The sequence below is a fragment of the Manis javanica genome, chromosome 8 (assembly GCF_040802235.1).
Source record: "Manis javanica isolate MJ-LG chromosome 8, MJ_LKY, whole genome shotgun sequence".
Taxonomy (NCBI): domain Eukaryota; kingdom Metazoa; phylum Chordata; class Mammalia; order Pholidota; family Manidae; genus Manis; species Manis javanica.
Window position 1 is genome coordinate 13,459,813 of NC_133163.1, and position 21,152 is coordinate 13,480,964.

General features: G+C 45.7%; 1 protein-coding gene across 2 annotated transcripts in view; it reads left to right on the forward strand.

Moving 5' to 3' along the window:
* Positions 1–245: 245 nt before the first annotated feature.
* Positions 246–21,152, forward strand: part of NRDE2 (NRDE-2, necessary for RNA interference, domain containing) — a 65,970-nt gene continuing 45,063 nt past the window's right edge. For both annotated transcript variants that reach the window (XM_036991481.2, XM_036991482.2), the window contains exon 1: positions 246–385. In XM_036991481.2, the coding sequence (XP_036847376.2) occupies positions 322–385 (64 nt within the window). In that variant the 5' untranslated portion in view covers positions 246–321. The remainder of the gene's footprint in view (positions 386–21,152) is intronic.

Below are 21,152 nucleotides of genomic sequence, written 5' to 3' on the forward strand. Positions count from 1 at the left end.
AGTTAGTACATAACGGTGTGAGTTCAAGGGCAAAACTGGAATCCCAACTTCCTACCACTTCGGGTCTGAACAGTTTCACCTCCCGGCTTCCGCATTTTCCCGCTCTCACAGAAGAGTTCAGGGATCAATTACTGGGAAGTGGTCCCGCCCCGCCACTCCTTTCCGGGTCGCGTCCTACACCGCCTGGTCCTGGTCTGGGTCCCCGAGCCAGCCAGGAAAACCACACTTCCCAGAGTGCACCGCGAACGCGCCGGCAGCGCTACTGGTGTCCGCTCGCCCGCGCCATTTTTGTCGAGGGGAACGGCGGTTCGGTCTGCCATCATGGCGCTGTTCCCGGCCTTTGCAGGCGTTAGTGAGGCCCCCGATAGTGGGAACCCCAGGAGAGGTAAGCAGACAAAAGGGACGGGGAAGGCACTCAGCGGACTTAAGACGCAGTTTCTCGGTCCCAGGTCTTGGCCTTGCTTTGGATTTGTTTATCCATGTGTATCCCAGAGTTCTCCGCGGCGCTGCAAAGCCTTCTGGGAAGGGCCCCTGTTCTCGTCCTGGCTTCTGGGCTGGAGTTGCAGAGTTCTGGTAGAAAGAAAGGTGCTCATCTGGAGAGGAAAAGTCCTGGACCTGGAACTCACGTATTATAATATTGTTGGACCCCATTCTTTTATGAGTCTCAGTCACCTATAAATTGGGAATAATGCTACTCCCCATCTCAAGTAGATTCCTGATGCAAATGCTGGGTGTTTCTAGTACATCTTTCTTCCTTTCCTGTTTTACCTCATTCTGAAATGCTTATTAGGTTCATGTCTTTTGGCAGACCTAGAGCTAGGGGATTAGGATCCAAAGCTTAATCAAACACAGTTTCTCTCCAGGTGGGCACAGTTGCTGGGAATAAGAACTAACATCTATTAAGGGCCTACTTGTGTGCCAGGGGATGGCATTACGTATTTTTTTTAAGCCTTGAACAGTCACAAGAGATATGCGTTGTCAAAAATTAAGGCACACTGAATTGTAATTTAAAGTAATCCTAAATCATGTACTTACAGGGCAGAGTTCAGTTGTGTCTTCGTATCCTGTTATAGCTCCTACACCTCTTTTTTGATAACACTTCTCATAATTTTGAGTAATTTTTTAAGTAAGTGTAATTTTAGTCATCCTTTAATAGTCTGTTACCTCCATGTAGTCAGGGACAATGTTTGTCTATCCATTGTAGCATACTTGGTCCCTAGCACAGGCCTAAGATACAGTAGGTGTTCAGTATTTGCTGAATGTATAGAGCCATAGTAAGTACATACCAACAACAAAATACAAATCTTACTGTATAATACAACAAATACAACAAAAAAATCTTACTGTATAAGGTAAGATTTTTATACATGTGTGGATAAAATGAAAGTTCCTGTGGCCAGGATTCTCACCTAGCCATGGTTGGTTAGCTCACTACACATAGTGGGCAATATGTTGCTATTGACTCTATATATAAAGAGCTCCGCCCAGTGGTCTGGGCGACAGGGTGGCACGGCTGCAAGAGAGCAGAGGCTGGAGTGGTGGCAGTGCCAAGGACAGAGGTCCAGAGGATGACTGTGCAGGATGACTGTGCAGGCAGAGAGGCACAGAGGATGGCTGTGCAGACAGAGGGGCCCAGACGACAGCTGTGCGGGCAGAGCAGCCCAGAGGCAGCGACTGGCTTGATGCATGCAGACTCGCTCTGAATGGACGGGATTTTAGTGATTGACCTGCCACTGCAGAAATAAAGTTGGATATAACCCTTTCAGCCCAAGAACGTTTTACTGTCATTTCTTTGGTCACATTGAATCCATAGTGAACTTGCTGGGGGCTGAAATCCATTGGCAAGACAACATGTCAAAGGCAAACTAGAGGAATAATGACTTCTGATGGGAGGTTCAAAGAAGTCTTCATATAGGAGCTAACTTTTGGAATGAGTCTTCATTAGAGATGGTGGAAGGGCATTCCAGGTTCTTCAAAGGTATGCATGAGACCTGTACAGAGAACTGCCAATAGTCCAGTTTGGAAATAGAGAGGCACAAAGACGAGTCTTGGGAAATACAGTTGGGACTGGTAGTGAGGTGATGGAGGGTAGTGATTTGAATAATAGGCCAAGGGTTTATCCTCTTATTTTGGGAGCGTGAAATAGAATGTTTACAGGGGAGTGTTGCTCCAGTCATTTCTCTTAACTAGTGTTTATTGGACATCTTGTGGGTGTCTAGCATTAGTATAATGTTTGTAAAAGAGCCTGTCTTGCCAAGGGGTTTCAGCCCCAGACAAGTTTACTATGGATTCACAGAGACCAAGGAATGATAGTGGAATGTTCTTGGGGTAAAAGGGTTTGTACCCAACTTTATTCCCACTGTGGCAGGTCAGTCACTAGAATCCCATCCACTCAGATCAAGTCTGCATGCAGCCAGCTGGTTTCTGCCTCCAGGCCTCTCTACCTCTGCAGCCATCTCAGTCTCTGTCCTCAGCGCAGCCACCACTTTGCTCTCCTGCAGCTGTGCAGCGGTTCAGCTGTGCCACCGTGTCACCCAGAGCACTGGGCGGAGCTCTTTTATAGAGTCAATAACAAGGTATTGCCCACACGCGTGTAGTGAGCAAGGGGACAAGGGCCAGGTGAGAATCCTGGCCATAGGAACCTTCACTTTCCCCACAGAGCCTCTTATAAATACTGTATTTTTGAAATTTAAACACAGTATTATTGCTCATAATGAAATTAACTATAATTCTCTGTATCATCCAATTTTCAGTCAATGTTCAAATTTCCCAGGTTGTCTCAAAAGTGGACTTTTACATTTGGTTTGTTCCAATCAGAATCCCAAAACATTGCATTTTGTGGGTTGTCTCTTAGGTCTCTTTTTAATAGAAAACAATTTCTCCCTCCCTTCCATTTTCTCTTGTTTATTTGTTGAGGAAGTTGGGTTATTTCTGTGGTAGACATTTGCTACTAAATTATCACGGTGTCGCTTTAACATACTTCTCCATCCCAGCATTTCCTGAAAACTGGTAAATTAGATCTGGAGAGTTAATTAGATTTAAGTAATTTTGTTGTTGTTGTTACTGAAATTACCTCATTGGGGGTGCTCTACACTTGCTATTGAGTCAAATCAGGGGGATGTGCTATTGCTTTTACCACTTGTAGTGATTAAGACTGATTAGTGGGTTCACGGTCAGCCTGATTGATCCATTATGAAGTGCCCACAGCCTTTTACCTAATGATTTTTGCTTAGATCCATTATTTCATTGGGACCACAAAATGGTTATTTTCCTATTTTAGCATTCCTCTTGTATTAGCATTAGTTTTCTATAAAGAACTTTTTCTCAGCACTGTTGGGATACGGTGAAATACAGTTCAGGCAGGCAGGACAGACACGACGGATGCTTGATTAGTTCCCTCTTTCAGTTTTCAGAATAATGAATTCGCATCCTAGCACTTTTAGAGGTGATCAGTAGGGTGTTTCTCCCCTTCCCCTTTTCATTATGAACTCATGAATTTTAAACACATATTTTCTATTGCAGACAGTGTGTGTGTGTGTTTTTTTTTCTAATACTCAAACTGTCCCATGCTTGACTAATGGGAGCCTAATCAAGTTGGCACCTCTGTCACGACCCCGTTGTCTTTAATTGCTTCCTTGCTTTCTGGCCAAAAAAATGCCCAGAGCTTATCACTTTTGAGTTCTGTTATGGCTTGGAATTGGCCATTTCTCCAAAAACCGTGGTTCTTTAGTGGAAAATAGTATGGGTATGTTAAAAGCACAAATTGGGTGTTAGGAGTACACGTTGTGCTGGGTTGTCATTATTTATCGACATTTTCAGTGGTCAGAACCAAGAAGACAAAAATGCATCATGAATTCACATTGCTTTTTCCAGTCCAAATTTAGGATTTTGAGATTTTATTTAATTTCTGTGATTTAATATTTATCTTTCCCTCTATGAAAATCTTAGTTCCCAGCACCATTTATACAGCTATGTCTGTGTTCAAAATAACAGTAATATGACTAATATTAAATAGTTCAGTATTTCTTTATTCTATTTGTTCTTGACGTATCTTAAAATGGATGTGAGTTTAATTGCTGTGTTTTAAAATCACTTGAAACAATTCTCTGTGTAGTTTTGTCATCACCTTGATACCCAATTAGGTATATTTGTTTTCAGTTTTAAAGGATTGCTTTTCTTTTTGATTTGATCGTGCTTTAAATTGTTGTGAAACATTTACATGGTTCTAAAGTTGAAAATATAAACTCAAGTATATTTGAGAGGAAAAAAAGAGCTTCCATTCTGTTCTTCCAGCCTGTTAGTTTCCTTCCCCTACAAGTTAGAACTTTCATTAGTCAATGATACCTACCTGTTTTTTTCTTTACTATGAGCAGCTACATTTCTCTTTCTTAAATGCATACTGTTCTGCATTTTACCCTCAATCCTGAGATCCCTCTGCAGCCCAGTATAGGGCTCCTCATTTCTTTCGATTGCTACATAGAACTCCATAGTGTGGATGTCATGTATTTTCTTCATCGTGTCCCCTATTAAGGACATTTGGTCTTTTGCTGTTATAGATAGAAGCACTGTACTTTTTGCCTTACTCTATAAAATGTTATAAAAATGTAAGATAGTGTTAGTAGTAGTGGGTGCCCAGTTTCCATTAAAAAAAAATTAAACTGCTGGACAGGAAAGACAGGTAATACCAAAGCAAGCAAGAGAATCTATACTTTCTAGGTGCTGGTAAAGTTAGGCCAGGATGTAAGTAGACATCGCGTTCAGAAAGGGTCTAACGTCAGCAACAGCATTCTTTCAACAAACAGGTATACAGTGCCTCTGTTATGTTAGGAACTGCAGAGAGCCCCCCGTGTCCAAGCCCTCCCATTCTCAAGCTTTTCTTCCTGTACATCAGATTGTTTATTAAGATTGTATTCTCTAAAACACTGTCAAATTTTGGACAGAGTTGGAATGGAAGATGGCATATCAGTTCATTGAAACGTCATAACAACATATGAAGGAAGTGTATTATCCATATTTGGGGAAGAAACTAAACTCACTATCCTTCCCTCTTCCTGTGTCCACACATTGGAAAATGGCACCACCATTCCCCGCAGCCAAAACTTAGACCCATGCTGTGACTTCTCCCAACCGCCCATTCACTTCTTCATCCAGTGCTTCCAAATAACTTCTTTTTTTTCCTGGAAGTTTGCACATCTTACTGCCGTTCACCTTCTTTGCGCACACTCCCCAGCTCCCCTCCCTCTGGCAGTTTTGACTCCCCTCTCATAGTTTGTTTTCTGTATTTATGCATCTATTTCTGTTTTGTTAATTTATATTCCACATATAAGTGAAATTCCAAGGTTGTGTCTTTCTCTGATTTATTTCACCTAGCATGATGCCCTCTAGTTTCATCCATATTGTCATAAATGGCAAGATTTCATTCTTTTTTTAATGGCTGAACAATACATATACCACCTCTTCTTTATCCATTCAGCTATCAGTGGACACTTAGGTTGCTTTCGTATCTTGGCTCTTGTAAATATTGCTGCAGTGAACCTAGAGGTGCATATATCTTTTCAGATATTAGTATTTTCATTTTCTTTGGATAAATACCCAGAAGTGAAATTGCTGGATTGTATGGTATTTATATTTTTAATTTTTTGAAGAACCGTCATGCTGTTTTTCCATAGCAGTTGACCCAGTTTACATTCCCACCAACAGTGCATGAGAGTTCCCTTTTCTCTGCATTCTTGCTAGCATGTGTTTTTCTGGTATATTTGATACTAGCCACAATGAGATGATAACCTCATTGTGGTTTTGATTTGCATTTCCCTGATGGTCAGTGATGTTGAGCATCTTTTCATGTGTCTGACAGCCATTTGGTATGTTGTTTTTGAAAATTTTTCTATTTGGGTCCTCTGCCCATTTTTTCATCAGTTTTTTTTGTGTGTGTGTTGTATGAGTTCTTTGTATATTTGGATATTAACCTCTTGTCGGATATATCGTTTGCAAGTATCTTCTCCCATTCATTAGGTTCCCTTTTTGTTTTGTTGGTTACCTTTGCTGTGCAAAAGCTAATTATTTTTGCTTTTTGTTGTCCTTGCTTGAGGAGACAGTTCCAAAAAAATATTGCTAAGAGCAATGTCCAAGTTTACTGCCTATGTTTTCCTTTAGGAGTTCTATGATTTCAGGTCTTCATTCAAGTCTTTAATCTATTTTGAGTTTATTTTTGCATATGGCATAAGAAAGTGGTCCAATTTCATTCTGTTGCATGTAGCTGTCCAGTTTTCCCAACACCATTTATTGAAGAAATTGTCTTTTCCCCATTGTATATTCTTGCCTCCTCTCCTGTGTACTAATTAACAATGTAAGTGTGGGCTTATGTCTGGGTTCTCTATTCTTTTCATTGAGCTGTGTGGATTTTGTGCCAGTATCATACTGCTTTAATTACTGTAACTTTGTAGTATAGTTTGAAATCTGGGAGTGTGATGCCTCAAACTTTATTCTTTCTCAAGATTGCTTTGGCCCTTTTAGGTGTCTTTTGTGATTCCATACAAATTTGAAGATAATTTGTTCTAGTTCTATGAAAAATACTATTGATATTTTGATAGGGATGACATTGAATCTATATATTGCTCTGGGTAGTGTGGACATTTAAACAATATTCTTTCCATTCATGTTGTGTTCATTTTCTTCAATCAGTGTCTTACAGTTTTCAGAGTATGGGTCCTTCACCTCCTTGGTTATATTTTTTCCTAGGTATTTTGTTCTGTTAGATGAAATTGTAAATGGGATTTCTTAACTTCACTTTCTGATAGTTTGTCATTAGTGTATAGAAATGCAATAGATTTCTGTGTATTTTGTATACTGCATCTTAACTGAATTCAGTTGTTGATTCTAATAGCTTTTTTTCCTAATAGTTTTTAGGTTTACTATATATAGTGTCATGTCTTCTGCAAACAGTGACAGTTTTCCTTCTTGCTTACCATTTTGGATGCTTTTTATTTCCTTTTCTTGTCTGATTGCTCTGGCTAGGACTTCCAGTACTTTGTTAGATAAAAGTGGTGAGAGTGGGTATCCTTGTCTAGCTCCTGATCTTAGAGGAATAGTGTTTAGCTTTTCACTGTTGAATGTGTTAGCTGTGGGTTTGTCATCTATGGCCTTTATTATGTTGAAGTATGCTCCCTTTATGCCCACGTTGTTGAGAATTTTGGATGTTGGAGTTTGTCAAACAATTTTTCTACATTTGTTGAGATGGTCATATGATTTTCATCCTTCATTTTATTAATGTAGTGTATTGGCATCGATTGATTTGTAGGTATTGAATCTTCCTTGTGTCCCTGGAATAAGTCCCACTTGATCATAGTTTTTTATCCTTTTAATGTTGAATTCAGTTTGTTAGTATTTTGTTGAGCCAAATAGCTCTCATGTTCATTAGTTGCCTTCTGTTCTCACTGCCACTGTGTCATTGTTGCCAACATCATCCCCTGGATTATTACAACAGTCTCCTAAATCTCCCTGTTTTTAGTGCTGCCTTCACTCCCGAGCCACCATTCAAACTATAGGCAGTATTTTTAGATGGATATATTTAAAAGCACTATTGCCATTCACTGGTCTAAAGGCTTTACAAATATTAACTCATTGAATCATAATAACCCTGTGAAGCTGGTACTGCTATCTGCATTTTTAAAGAGGAAAAAATTGAGGCACAGAGCCAATAAATAACTTGTTTTTGGTCACATAGTTATTAAGCCTCAGAACCAGAATTTTAGCTCAATCTAGCTTCAGAACATGTGCTCTTAAACACCACTGTTTGCTGCTGATCTTTTGACACTAGGTGTGATTTTGTCACTCCTGGCCAAAGCTCTTGAGTGTCTGCCTATTGGCCTTGGGGGAAGCCCAAACTGTGACATGATTGTTAAGGCCCCTAATCTTTCTGACTGACTTTTGCTCCAGCCTCCTCACTCTCCCAGTCGTCTGCCGTAACAGCTTCTTGCTGTTTCCCTGAGTCATGCTTTCTCACTTTCAGGTCTCTGTATAAGCCATTTCCTCTGCCTACACTCTTAGGAGCATATTGCCTAACTCCTCATGCTTTAGTATGTCTTAATTGATTCAGCTTTCTCTGATTCCATACCTAGTTTGGATTAGGGAACCCAATTAGGTGCTCTCGTTATATCCTCTATATTTTCTCTATCTTGGCATTTTTCACATTGCATGTAAGTGACTGCCAGGGTGTCAGCACCCTGAGGGTCATTTTGGGTTTGTCTGGTTTGCTGTTGTGGGGAAAATTGTAATATTTTCAGAATATCTCCCCTGGTTTTAATTCATCTGCATATCAACAGGCATTCCTCGGGTGGGGAGACGTTCATCTCCATATCAGTGGGTAATTACCTGGGCAAAGGAGGGCTTATCTGAACCTGAGAGGTTAGGGGGAGGTCTTGCTAGCTTTTGCCCAAGCAGGAAAGAGACTGCCCTGGACTGCAGTTTGTAAGCAATAAACGGGTTTTAAACTTTATTTCTCCCTTTGACTGATTTTGGTTTTAGAGGTATTTTGCCCTGGGATTTCCTCTCCCTGCAGTTACAGCTGTGTATTACTAGTGCCTAGAACAGTGCCTGGCTCTAAGTTAAAAAAAAAAGTGCTGAATGAGAGAAAGAGACTCTGAATGACTGTTTTGCTCAGAGTTGCACAACTAATAAATGAGAAAGCCAGTATTTAAGCACAGGTCCTTCTGACTCCAGAACTTGTGTTATAAACCACACCATGATACTAGAATTTGGGGATTTTGCAGACATTACCTTTGGGATCCCTGCATCTCTTCAAATTTTTTTGTAAGTTATCTCTGGAGGGGCTGACTTTGCTTAGGTTCTCTGTCATGACCTTAAATGCGGTTATTAGCTGTGTTCACTGGTGCTTCTCATACAAATGTTTGTGGTCTCAGATTCTTTATTAAAATAGGGTTTGATTAAAATGGAGGGTTTGGTGCATTCTTTTAAAGGAACAACCCCCTTCCCAAATATATACGCTAATTTATTTATGCAGTCAGCCCTAGAAATGTCTTTTGAATCATTCTCCCTGGAGGAATGAACTCACCTGAGTACACGTAAGCAAACTAGTGATCAGTGCTATTTTGTTATGATAGAGTGGGGAACGGGTATAGAGCTTGCATACTTCATCCAATTGTGATTCCCAAACTGTTTTTAAAATTTAAATCTATTTATAGCAATTTCTTCCCTCATCCATAGTGGAACTGAATCAAAGCATTTTCACTTGTGATAGAGAAATAAAGTCATCTAATAAACTTAATGACAAAAAATATTCCAGCTTAAAGTATTCAGTGATGATTCATTGTATTTCTTTCTATAGTATTACCCACGCTGTGTTTCTTCCAGATACCCGCCTGGTTTCTGTTAGGTAGTAGTTCTCAAGTGGTTTTTCTGCCTCATACTTACACCCTTCTTCCTTTCTTAGCTGTGTATGTGTGTATGGCAAAGTGCTGATTTCCAGACAAGCTTCAGCGTTTGATTTATTTACTAAACAGCAAGGATAGAGGTTTGTCAACCAATCAGCTTGCTTGCTTGCTTATTCATTCATTCATTCATTTATTTATTTTATATATATATATATATATATTTTTTTTTTTTCACCCACGCAAGAGACTTTATTATCTGAAAGAGAGAGTGGCTGCCCCAGATGGGGGTGGGGAGAGAGAGAGAGAGCAGCAGAGAGAGCAGTGGGACAGAGAGAGAGAGTGGGGAGAGCAGGGGGACAGAGACAGAGACACAGAGACAGAGAGAGGGCAGCAGCGTGGTGCCTTTTATTGTGGTGGATCCGCTGGGCCTGTTGCTTTGGGGGAGGGTCGGGATGCTTAGAGATAAGGCGGGGTCAGCCCCAGGCAAGCCCACGCATGATTCTCACTGGTTTATGTGCTTGGGACCATGGGGTAAATGGAGGATAAATTACTATATTCTTACATTCCTCCCTTTTCTGTTTTATAAGTGGTAGAGGATTTGGGAAGGCGTGAAGGTCAGTCTTCAGTAACTGCTTCCTGCTGATTAGGGGTGAAAGGAAAGGAGCGACGCACAGCAGCAATTCACCGGAGAGTTCCGCTTTATTAGGGAAAGGTGCTGGGTTATATAGGAAGGGTATGAATTGATTGAGGTGTCACTTCCACGGGGCTGGTGGCTGTTGGCTAGGTGCTGGGATTGGGAGGGGGGCGAGAGGTGATTGGGCTTCAGGTGGCGCCGGCGGGAACTGAGGACCCCGAAGAGAAGCCGGAAGTTTGCCATCTTACTGGTGATGGCCCTTCATTCCCCCCTTTCTCCTCTATGGGGTTGTGGACGTTGCTTTCTCTCTGACTGCTTCCTGCTGAACAGGGGCGGAGAAGGGAGTGAGGGCTTGAGGATTGGGAGGAAAGGGTTGATAGGATTCCCCGCAGTAAGGACGAGTGGATGTGGACTTCTTCACGTTTGGAAATCAATGAAGGTTCCCTGTAACCATAGGTTGAGGACCTGTTGATTCCAATGGTGCCAAGAGGATATGGGTGTCAGGAGCCAGGCGTCTGCGGCCATTGTTTCCAGGAACAGTTTCCAGTGGAGAGAGGGGTCCATCTCAGCGTGTGGTGAGGAGGTCACGTGAGGTTGAGGGATCTTCTGTGGCCAGAAGCTGGTAGTTCCTGAGTAAAAGCTGGTTGAAAGCTTGATTAGAGATTTTTCCGACTTGGGATTTGATGAACTTTATTATACAGGGTAAGAAGAGACAGGCAAGAAGAATGACTATTATGGGGCCTGCAATGGGCCAGAGCCAGGTGAGGAGGGGGTTTGTTAGTATTGACGAGAATGGGTTGGAATTGGAAGCAGAGTGGAGGCTGGAGGCAAGGTCTGTGAGTTTGGTGATGTCAGTTTCTACAATGCCGGATTCGTTGATGTAATAGCAGCACTCTTCCTGGAGGAAGACACAGGTGCCGCCCTTCTCAGCTGTAAGCAGATCTAGGGCCCGCCGGTTTTGAAGGGTGACTTTAGCTAGCGAAGTGACCTGTCTTTGGAGAGAGGCTAGGGAATCGGCAGTGGATGTCAGGGCTCCCTCAAGTTTGGCGTCGAGATCTCTAACTGCCCATAGAGAGTGACCCAAGGCTCCTCCCGAAAACCCCACCCCAATGGCTGAGGTGATCAAAGAGATAGCGACCATGATGGGAAGGAAAGCAGCCCTTTTTGTGTGCGAGGGCAAGGGAGGTTGGAGCTCAAGGAATTCTGCCATGCTGTAAAGTGTAAGCTGTGGGATTAGGGTGACGAGAATGCAGGGTGTATCGGAGTTGAGAGGCAGTGAGTTGAAAAGACTGCCATTACACCAAAAGAAGTGTCCCGGTTGTGTAAAAGTCTTAGAGCCGGAGGTAGGGGTGTAGATAGAGAGGCAGTGAAGTGCGCTGGAGGGGGGTGGAGTTGGGCCTACACAGTGGTGGATGGTGAGATTATCTGCGTATTCTGGTTCCCATAGGGGTATGTCTGCCAGGGGGCGGAGGGGTTGTCCTTCTGCATGGAAAGAGTAGTTGGAAATATTGAGGGGCACGGCGGCCAGCAGTGGGCGCTGTAGTGATGCACACAAGAAACAATTGGCGGTGTTGAGGGTGTGGTTGAGAAAGATGGTGGTGTCTTGAATGAGCTGTAACCAAGAGTAGGAGGAATAAGAAGATGAAGAGGTGCCATCAAGAGTTTGGATAATGACTTTCTCGGAATGTCTGATATCTGATGCAACTTGAGAGATCTGGGAGCGAGAGGGAACATACTCTCGAGAGATATCAAGGGTACCGGGGGGGTCGAGGACTCCTTGTAGTAAACTGAGGCTGTGACTCCAGCGGCCCATCGAGAGTCCCAGGGATCTGGGATTGATAAGGAGAATGAGCCGTTGGGATATTTCATGAAACGGTTGGAGGAGTAATACTGTGGGTACTGGAAGTCACCCATGTAGTGAATGGCGCAAGACCAGTAGGGACATCCCCCGTAGGTGTCTTGCCATCGCCTGCAATAGGCTTGTCTTTGGTCATAGAGGAAGCAGAGGTAGGGAGAATAAGGGTAGCTGTAAATGAATACTTCGGTGGAGGGAGGAAAGTGGAGGTACAAAGGCTCAGAGCAGCCTTTCAGAGGGCAGTCTGATGTGGCAATGAGGGCAGTAACTTTTGTTTGATGCTGTGTGTAAGTCTGCCTGACTTTGAATCGCCATACAAAGGAGGGTGGGGCGGCGGGGAAGATAATAGGAATGAGGGAAAAAAGCAAGAAAGCAATAAAGGAGGAAAAAGTCATGATTCGGGTATGGATGGCAAAGGGGGTGCACGGGAGATGCGGAGCTTCAAGGGATCAGAGGGATGAGGTGTGGTAGAGTAGACAGCGTCTTGGGCTGTATCCGAAGGACTCTGGATTGTGACTGATGGGTCTTGGGTGTCCAGAGAAGGTGGGTCTTGGGTATTTGGTTTCAACCTGGAGATATGAATCCAAGGGGTGACAGAGTTAACAGGCAGTGAGAGCTTGGCGGCCGAGGGGGTGCAGAGAATAACTGGGTGTGGACCTTTCCATTTCGGGGTGAGAGAGGGCCGATCCTCTGGTGGCTTATAAAACACTAGTTGGCCGGGCTGTAAGACAGGAGGATTTTGGGAGGTGGATGGATCAGGAAGGAGCCAATCCTGATATTTCCACAATTCAGTGCGGAGGAGAGAGAGTAGTGGAAGGGCTATATTGGGAGGAATTGGTCCTTTGTGGGAAGGGAGCCCCGGGGGTAGAATCGGGCGGCCGTACATGATCTCAAAGGGCGACAAGAAGGAAGGTTTCTTTGGGAGGGCTCGAATGCGGAGTAGAGCTAAGGGAAGTAAGCGAACCCAGTCAAGGTGTAGTTCTAGAGATAGTTTGGTCAGGATGTCTTTTAGAGTCCTATTGGCTCTTTCTACTTTTCCTGAAGCTTGTGGTCGATAAGGACAATGTAAATGCCAGGGGAGCGAGAGCGACTTGGAGAGGTTCTGGATAATTTGGGCAGTGAACTCAGGGCCGTTATCTGATTGGAGGGAAGTGGGCATCCCGAACCTAGGAAAGATCTGGGTGAGGAGGATAGAGGCAACTACGGACGCTCGTTTGTTAGTGGTGGGGAAAGCTTCGACCCATCCTGAAAATGTATCTACTAGCACGAGTAGGTATCTGGTACATCGTACAGGGGGCATGTTAGTGAAGTCTATTTGCCAATCTGCAGCGGGGACATTACCCCTTGCTTGATGAGCCGGGAAGGGTCGGGCTTTGAGGGGGGTATTAGGGTTAGTGCGTTGGCAGATGGTGCACTTGCAGGTGATTTGGTTAAGTAGGGTTTTGTCTTCAGGAGAGAGAGGAAAAAAAGATTGTAAAAAATGGATCAAGGATTGGGGGCTGGGATGGAACAGGTCATGTAAGAGGCGGAAGAGAGACTCTTTGTCCTGGGAGCAGAGGGCGTCTTGTGATAAGGCTAAAACCGCAAGGGCAGACGGATTGTTGTCTGGTGTGTTTTCTGATAGGGCAACTGACCGGGCTACTCTGTCGGCTTTGTTGTTACCTCTTGCAATGGGGGAGTCATCTTTTTGATGTGATTTGCAGTGGACTATGTCTAGTCGGTGAGGGAGTTGTGAAGCTTCTAGAAGTTTAGTAATTAAGGCTGAATTAGTTATGGAATTCCCTTTTGTGGTGAGGAGGCCTCGTTCTTTCCATACTGCCGCGTGGGACAAGAGAATGTGGAATACGTACTTGGAGTCAGTGTACAATGTGAGAGACGTGTCTCGGGCCAGAGTGCAAGCTCTGGTGGCTGCAATGAGTTCAGCCTGCTGATTGGTTGTACTAGGGGGTAGGGCTCGTGCCTCAATGACATCTTCGAGGGAGACTACTGCGTATCCTGAGTAGTGGGTGCCCTCATGTTTAAAGGAGGACCCATCAGTAAACCAGATGAGGTCGGAGTGTGAGAGGGCTCCTTCGGAGATCGTGGAGTGGCACGGAAGGAAGTTGTGAAGGGCTTCTAGGCAATCATGCGAGGGAGTATGAGGAGAGTAGGGTAGAGGAGAGTGGCCGGATTCAGGGGCTGGCAGGGGAGGAAAGAAATGTTTGGATTTTGGAGGAAATAGGATAGTAAGGTCAGGAGTCTGGAGGGAGGGAGAGTCTGTAAACTTTTGTAGGTTAAGAGATCTTTTAGGTGATGTGGGGACAGAATGGTAAGGGGCGCTCCGATTGTTAGTTTATGAGCTTCTTTCTGCAAGAGCTGTCCAGCGGCTAATGCCCGTAGGCAGGGGGCCCATCCCCAAACTGTGGGGTCTGATTGCTTGGAGAGATAAGCTACTGGGGCAAAGGATGGGCCATAATATTGGCCTAGGACTCCTAGAGCTTGACTGGACCTCTCATGAATGTATAATGAGAAGGGCTTCGACAAATCAGGGAGATGGAGAGCTGGGGCTTCTACAAGGGCTTGACGGAGCTTAATGAAGGAATGTCGGGGTGAGGAGGATAATGGTTTTTTAGGGGGGCTCTTGCTGAGGTCGTATAGGGGTTTTGCCAACAGGGAGCAGGGAGAAGTTAGGGATCTATGCTCTAAAATATCTAGCTAGGCTTAGAAAGGAAAGGATTTCTGTCTTGGTTTTGGGAATGGGCCGGTCAGAGAGGAGGTATTTTCTGTCTAAGGTAATGGACTTTCTTTGTTGAGATAGAAGGAATCTGAGGTAAGTGACAGAAGGGGAAGAGATTTGAGCTTTGACAGGGGATACCCGGTAACTTCTGGAAGCTAGAAGGTTAAGTAGAGAGGCAGTGTCAAGTTGAGACTGTTCCCACGAGAGACTGCAGAGTAGAAGATTGTCTGTGTATTATAAGGTGGACTTGGAGTGATCATGATGAAACTTTGAGGTCCTGAGCTAGGACCTGTCTAAAAATATGGGGACTATCTCGGAAGCTTTGTGGCAAAACTGTCCAAGTGAGTTGTTTAGAATGTCTTGTGTATGGGTCCGTCCAGGTGAAGATGAAAAAATCATGGGAGCAGGGGTCTAGAGGGATAGAAAAATGGGTCTTTGAGATCTGGGACTGAGAAGTGGGATGCTGAGGCAGGGATCTGCGATAAAAGGCTGTATGGATTTGGAACTAAGGGATGGATAGGGACAACGGCCATGTTGATGAGGTGAAGGTCTTAGACAAGGCAGAAAAGATCCGTTGGTTTTTTTAACAGCTAATATGGGGGTATTAAATGGGGAGTGAGTGGGTCTGAGGTAATTTATGTTTAAGAGATCTTGAATGATGGGTTGGAGGCCTTTGAGGGCTGCAGTGGTTAGGGGGTATTGGGCCTGACAGATATACTGAGAGGGGTCATGTAATTTGATAGAGGCAGGGGGACATAGGGCCACGGAGGGGCTTGTAATGTCCCAAACTTTGGGATTTACAGGGTGTATGAGGGTGGAACCAGAGCTTTCATTGGGTAGAGGGGGGTTGTCGGCTATGAGGGCCATCAGAAAGGGAGTACTGGGGGCTGTGGGAGTGGATATAGTTATGGAAACGTGGAGGAGGGAAAGGTTGTCTCGTCCTAGTAAAGGGATGGGACACTGGGGCATAACTAGGAAGGAGTGGGAGAAAGGTATGGGACTGTCTAGGATTGTGCATAAAAGTGGGGGGGGTTTTAATGGGAAAATCTGTTTACCTCCTACCCCAACTATAGGAGTAATGGCTGGCGTGGTAGGGCCCCGGTATTCTCACAAGACTGAGAAGGTGGCTCCTGTATCTAGGAGGAAGGAGATGGGGCGACCGTCTACTGTTAAAGTAACCCTGGGCTCCTGTTTGGTGATGGAAATGGTCGGGCGAGAAGCCCCTGGGCCCCATAAATCTTCTTCTGCCAGCCCCACTACGGCGGGCTTAGGATGGGGGTTGTTCGTCCAGCCTCCCCTTCGGGTGGTTGGGCAATCAGACCCCCAGTGGCCCTTTTTGTGGCATCTGGGGCATGGGGTGGTAGGAGATCTGGGGGAGGGGCACGCCCTTGACCAATGTCCCTCTTTTCCGCACTTGAAACAAGCTCCTGGGGGGGGCTTGTCTGTAGAGGGGCGCCCAGGTTGTGGTTTTATCAGCTGGGCCAACATCTGGAAATTGGCCTGATCAGCCTTTTGTTTACCGTGTTCTTTCTCCTCCTTCCAGTTATGGAAGACTTTAAAGGCTACTGTTAGGATCTCAGTCTGTGGGGTAGCGGGGCCCTGTTCTAACTTTTTGAGTTTAGCTTTAATGTCGGGGTAGCTTTGAGCTAGGAAGTATGTCATGAGGACATGTCTTCCTTTAGGTGTTTCTGGGTCTAGGCTGGTATACTGTAATAGGGCTTGAGTGAGTCTGTCTAAGAACTCGGAGGGGGTTTCATCTCTCTTTTGAATTATGTCTTGGAGCTTTTGAAAATTGACTACTTTACGAGCTGCCTTTTTCAGACCTGCTATTAAGCAGGAGGCAAAAATATTTCGAGAGCAGAGACTCATGGCGGTGTTATAATCTCAGTGTGGGTCTTGTTCAGGGACAGCAGTGGGGCCAGGGGGATAGGTGGGGTCAGTCTTGTGGGTTTCGGTAGTGTGCGTTTGGGCGAAGTCTGAAACTCGTCTACGCTCTTCAGGGAGGAGAGTATTGGCCAGGAGCATGAAAATGTCATGATGTGTGAGGCTGTAAGACTGGAGGGTCCATTGAAACTCCCTGATGTATGTCATGGGATCAGTGGAAAAGGAACTTAGGCGTTTCTCTAGTTGGGCTAAATCTCCTAAGGAGAAAGGGATGTGAACGCGCACGATGGCTTCGGATCCTGCTACCTCCCGGAGGGGGGCGATAATTTTGGGAGGCCCTTGGGACCGAGTCTGAGGGGGACTGAAGGGTTCTGGCTCAGTCTGTGGGGGAGTGACGTGGTCTAGCCATGCCTAGTCGAGCAGGTCCTGAAGTGCAGAAGGGGGGCAAAGAAAATAAAGAAAGATAGAATCGGACCCACGTGTCGCCAGCTAGCAGCCCAGCTGCTTGCCTCTGCTGCTTTAGTTGGGCTTGAACTCATGACTCTGAGGTTAAGAGTCCTATGCTCTACTAATTGAGCTACAGCAGGGCTCCAGTTAATTGCTTATGGAATGCGTTGTTTTCTATTTCTGCCACATCAGCAAGTGGGGGAAGGGCATAGCTAGAAGGAGTGAGGAGTCTTGGCAAGATATGTTTTTGTGGACAGATAACTTTTAAGGACTGCACATGTTTTTGTGGACAGATAACTTCTAAGGACTGCACCGGTTGTTCTCTAGCTTGTGCTTTCCCATGCTGCGTTCAGACATGGGGGAGGTGCTTTCCCATTCTCCCTACAAACACGTGAGAAGACAAAGGCGGTCCCTAACAGGGGAGAAACAGGTGATGAGGCCAAAGATGGAGGAGGCCCTTGGGACCTAGTTAAAGGGGGCGCTGAAAGGCTCAGGCTTAATCTGCGGGGGACTTAGGCGGAGGAGGTGAGATGGGGGAGGAGATGGTGGGGGAGGAAGGGAGAAGGGCTGTTGTAGGAGAAGAAGGGGAAGGGAGTGAACGGGGGGGGGGGGGGGGGGGGGGGGTGGGGGGTGGGGGGGGGCTTCTGCGGGGGCGGCAGCTTGCAGGCTAGGAGAACTTGGGGGGGGGCGGGGGGGGGGGGGAGGAGGAGGCGGAAAGCTTCGATATAGGGAATCTCCTTCCATATTTTCAGGCGCTGGCAGTAGTTAAAAAGATCGCGAGTGATGTTAGGATCAAGAGTTCCCCCTGCGGGCCATTGGTTGTTATTGTCTAGGGGGTATGTAGGCCAATCTTGGGAGCAATATTTACGGAGAAGTTTTGGTTTTATATCAGGCGTCAGGGAGAGGGTAGCCAGATGCTTAAGCAGGCATTCAAGAGCTGAACTTTATCAGGGAGGGATGAGGAGGCTCCCATGGCTAAAGGACAGAGAAGGAGACGAACGGAGATCCTCGGACTGGAAGCAGACCACAAGGAGACAAAGGGCGTCCCCGATGATACTTGGTGGTCTGCAGAAACTCGTATATGAGTCGGAATTTCTTAGGAAGTGTGGGTCGTCACCCAGACTTCCCTAAGGAGGCAGAGTGCCGGAGTCTCGAGGTACCTAGCGCTAGGCGTTTTCGGCGGACGGAGCAGAAGGAGGAGGGGGGTGAAGGGAGCGTTCTCATCCACAAAGGAGTCACTTCGTTTATGGCTGTTGGAGGGGGGGTGTGCCTGAGAGTCGGCCACAGCCGTGAAGGCCTGAGGCGGGGATTTATGACTGTCGGAGGAGGGGCCTGAGCGTCCGCCGCAGCCGTAAAGGCTTGAGGCGGGGATTTATGGCTGTTGGAGGAGGGGCCTGAGGGTCCGCCACAGCCATGAAGGCCTGAGGCGGGGAGGGTTCCCTCCTCATCCCCGAGCGTCAGGGCCTTGCCGGACGATCACGGTCAATGGCACTGCGATAGCTCGGGGAAGAGTGGCCCACTCCGGGGGGAAAACTTACCTAAAGGCCAGAGAGGAGTGGTGAGTGTGATGAGCCAGCACCGGAAAAAGAGGACGAGGGCAAGCTGCTCCTGGTGTCGGGGGGAAGACGGGGCCCAGTTGGGGTGTCCCGTCTCCCAGGTTTCGGCACCAATGAAAGGAAAGGAGCGACACATAGCAGCAATTCACCGGAGAGTTCCGCTTTATTAGGGAAAGGTGCTGGGCTATATAGGAAGGGGCATGAATTGATTGAGGTGTCACTTCTACGGGGCTGGTGGCTGTTGGCTAGGTGCTGGGATTGGGAGGGGGGCGAGAGGTGATTGGGCTTCAGGTGGCGCCGGCGGGAACTGAGGACCCCCGAAGAGAAGCCGGAAGTTTGCCATCTTACTGGTGGGGACCCTTCAAGGGGCAATGAAGTTCATTTTTGTATTGATGGGGGGCAGTCCTCAGATGAGCCCTTGGTCTGCAGTGGCGATGGTGTGTTCCAGGTTCAATAAGGATCATAGTCTTTGGAGAGGGGTTGGTAATCCTGTAATATAAGCTGGTTAAAGGTGTGGTTAGAAATTTTTTGCATTTGGGCTGATTCCTATGTTTACGTAGGGTGACTGAATTATAGCATTGATGGCGACCTATGTGTAGGCAACAAAGCAACCTGTAGGGCAAAGGGAATCCTTGATGGTGCAATCTTTTGGACATTCTGAAAGAGAAGAAAGGGCTGGCATTGGAAGATAGGTCTGGTGAGAGAGTAAGTGTTGAGACCAGGGTTAGCGATCTTGAGGCAGGAGGCAGGCATGGCGGTTGTAAGGGAGGTCTTAGGACTCTGTGCTGGCAGAAGCTTCTTCAGTGATGAGTGGAAGTGGAGATCAGTGCTGCAAAATGCAGAGAGTAAGAGGTCCCGTCAGGGTGGAGGAGGAACCTGTGGGAGATTTGGTGGGAAGGGAATAAGATGAGACAAATGGCTTTAAGGTGGGAGTTGTGTATCCAATGGGGAAGACCTTGGAGTTTAACTGCAGTTGACGTGGAAAGGATTACTGTGTATGGTCTTTGCCATTTGGGAATTAGGGATGGTGTTGCTTGGTGTTTGGAATGGGCATGGTTTGGAGAAGTTTTTTACTGTCTATGGTAATGGCCTTGTAGCACGGGGAGAGATGAACTCTCAGGTATGTGACCTGAGTGGCAGACAGCTGAACTTTGGAGGGTGAAACTCGATAGCTGCGTTCTGAGAGAAAAGTTTAAAAGGAGAATAGTATCCTATTGACAGGTTTGTAGGGAGGGACTGCACAGGAGAAGATCATCTACATATTGAAGGAGGGTGGAGCTCGAGAGAGTAAGGGATTTGAGGTCTTGTGCTAGAGCCTGTCCAAAAAGGTGGGGACTATCTCTAAAGCCTTGGGGAAGGACTTGTTAAGTGGTCTCCGAATATTAAAAATTAACTTAACATAAGGAATTTCCTGCCTTGATTTTTCTCTGGGATACTGGCATCTTGGTCTGGGAGCGTATCAAAAGGCTGCCTGCCCAGCTCCCAAGGCGGGCTGAGGTATTGTCTGTTTGCTAAAGAATCCTGCCTTTTACCATGCCGTCTACAGCTGGGTCTGCAGCTAAGTTAGTTGCTCAGTTTGCAAAATTACCTCCTCAGATCTGAAGGAGAAAAGACAGCACATAGGCCTGGGCCTTTTAGTGCTAAAGTGAATCTTATACGTGATTACAAATGATTAGCATAATAAAACATGTGCTACTCTTCTTTATCTGGGGAACATTAACTGATCTCACTGAAGAATGATTCTAGAGCTTAATGTTTAACATAGAGTTTTAGTTGGGGGGGGTTTCCTTGCATGTAGTTTCACATTGCTCTGACTGCAAATATCCTGCCTTGCTTTCTTCAGAGGCTCTCCCCTTATTTTAAGCCTATGGTCCTTGTCTCATTCTCCCCTCTAAAGATGGAGACTCTAGCTGCTGCTAGGGAAAGGGGGTGATGACCGCTCTGGCTGCTTCATGCTGAGAGGGGGCGCAGTAAAGGGTGTAGCTAGGTCTCCATCACTGGTCAGTTGAGAGGGCCTCGGAAGGTTGGCACTTCTATTCTGGGTTTCATTTCTATTACTATTTGCAGTTTTGTGGCTTCTAGGCAAGATAGAACAAATTATTATTAGGTTAAGTAGCAACATCTGGAGTTGGATTTTCCATTCTGGAAGGACAAACTTGACGAGATTAAGAATGCATGGCTGAATATGAGAACTAGAAATACGAAGAGTCTAATTGAGAATCATAGCCAGGTTTCATGGGGAAACTAGAAGTCTGGATCGAGTTTACATCTCAATGACTAGTATTAGGATTTAGTATAGATAAGACTGCATTATTGAAACAATACTTTTCTCTAAAATCACCCTCATTTTTATTAGAAGTAGCCAGATTAAGAAAATAATTAACAGTTGGCTTGATTATTTGCATAAGTGCAGCAAGAAGAGTAATTGATTACATGGGATCTTTTATAAATGTGCTTTGCTGGAACTTTTTGTAAGGAATTTCAGATTGAACTCTTAAGGGCTTCTTGAGGCCAGAAAGCTAAGCCAGACTTGCCTTCAGGTTGTGCCTGCAGTACCTGTAGATTTGGGTGAATTCTTCTCTTCTTGAGGTTCCTGCACCTGCCAGGAAGTGACCTTCCTTACTCACCTGGTAAGGCTGCTGGGAACTCTGTAAGCAAGGTACCAGGCCAG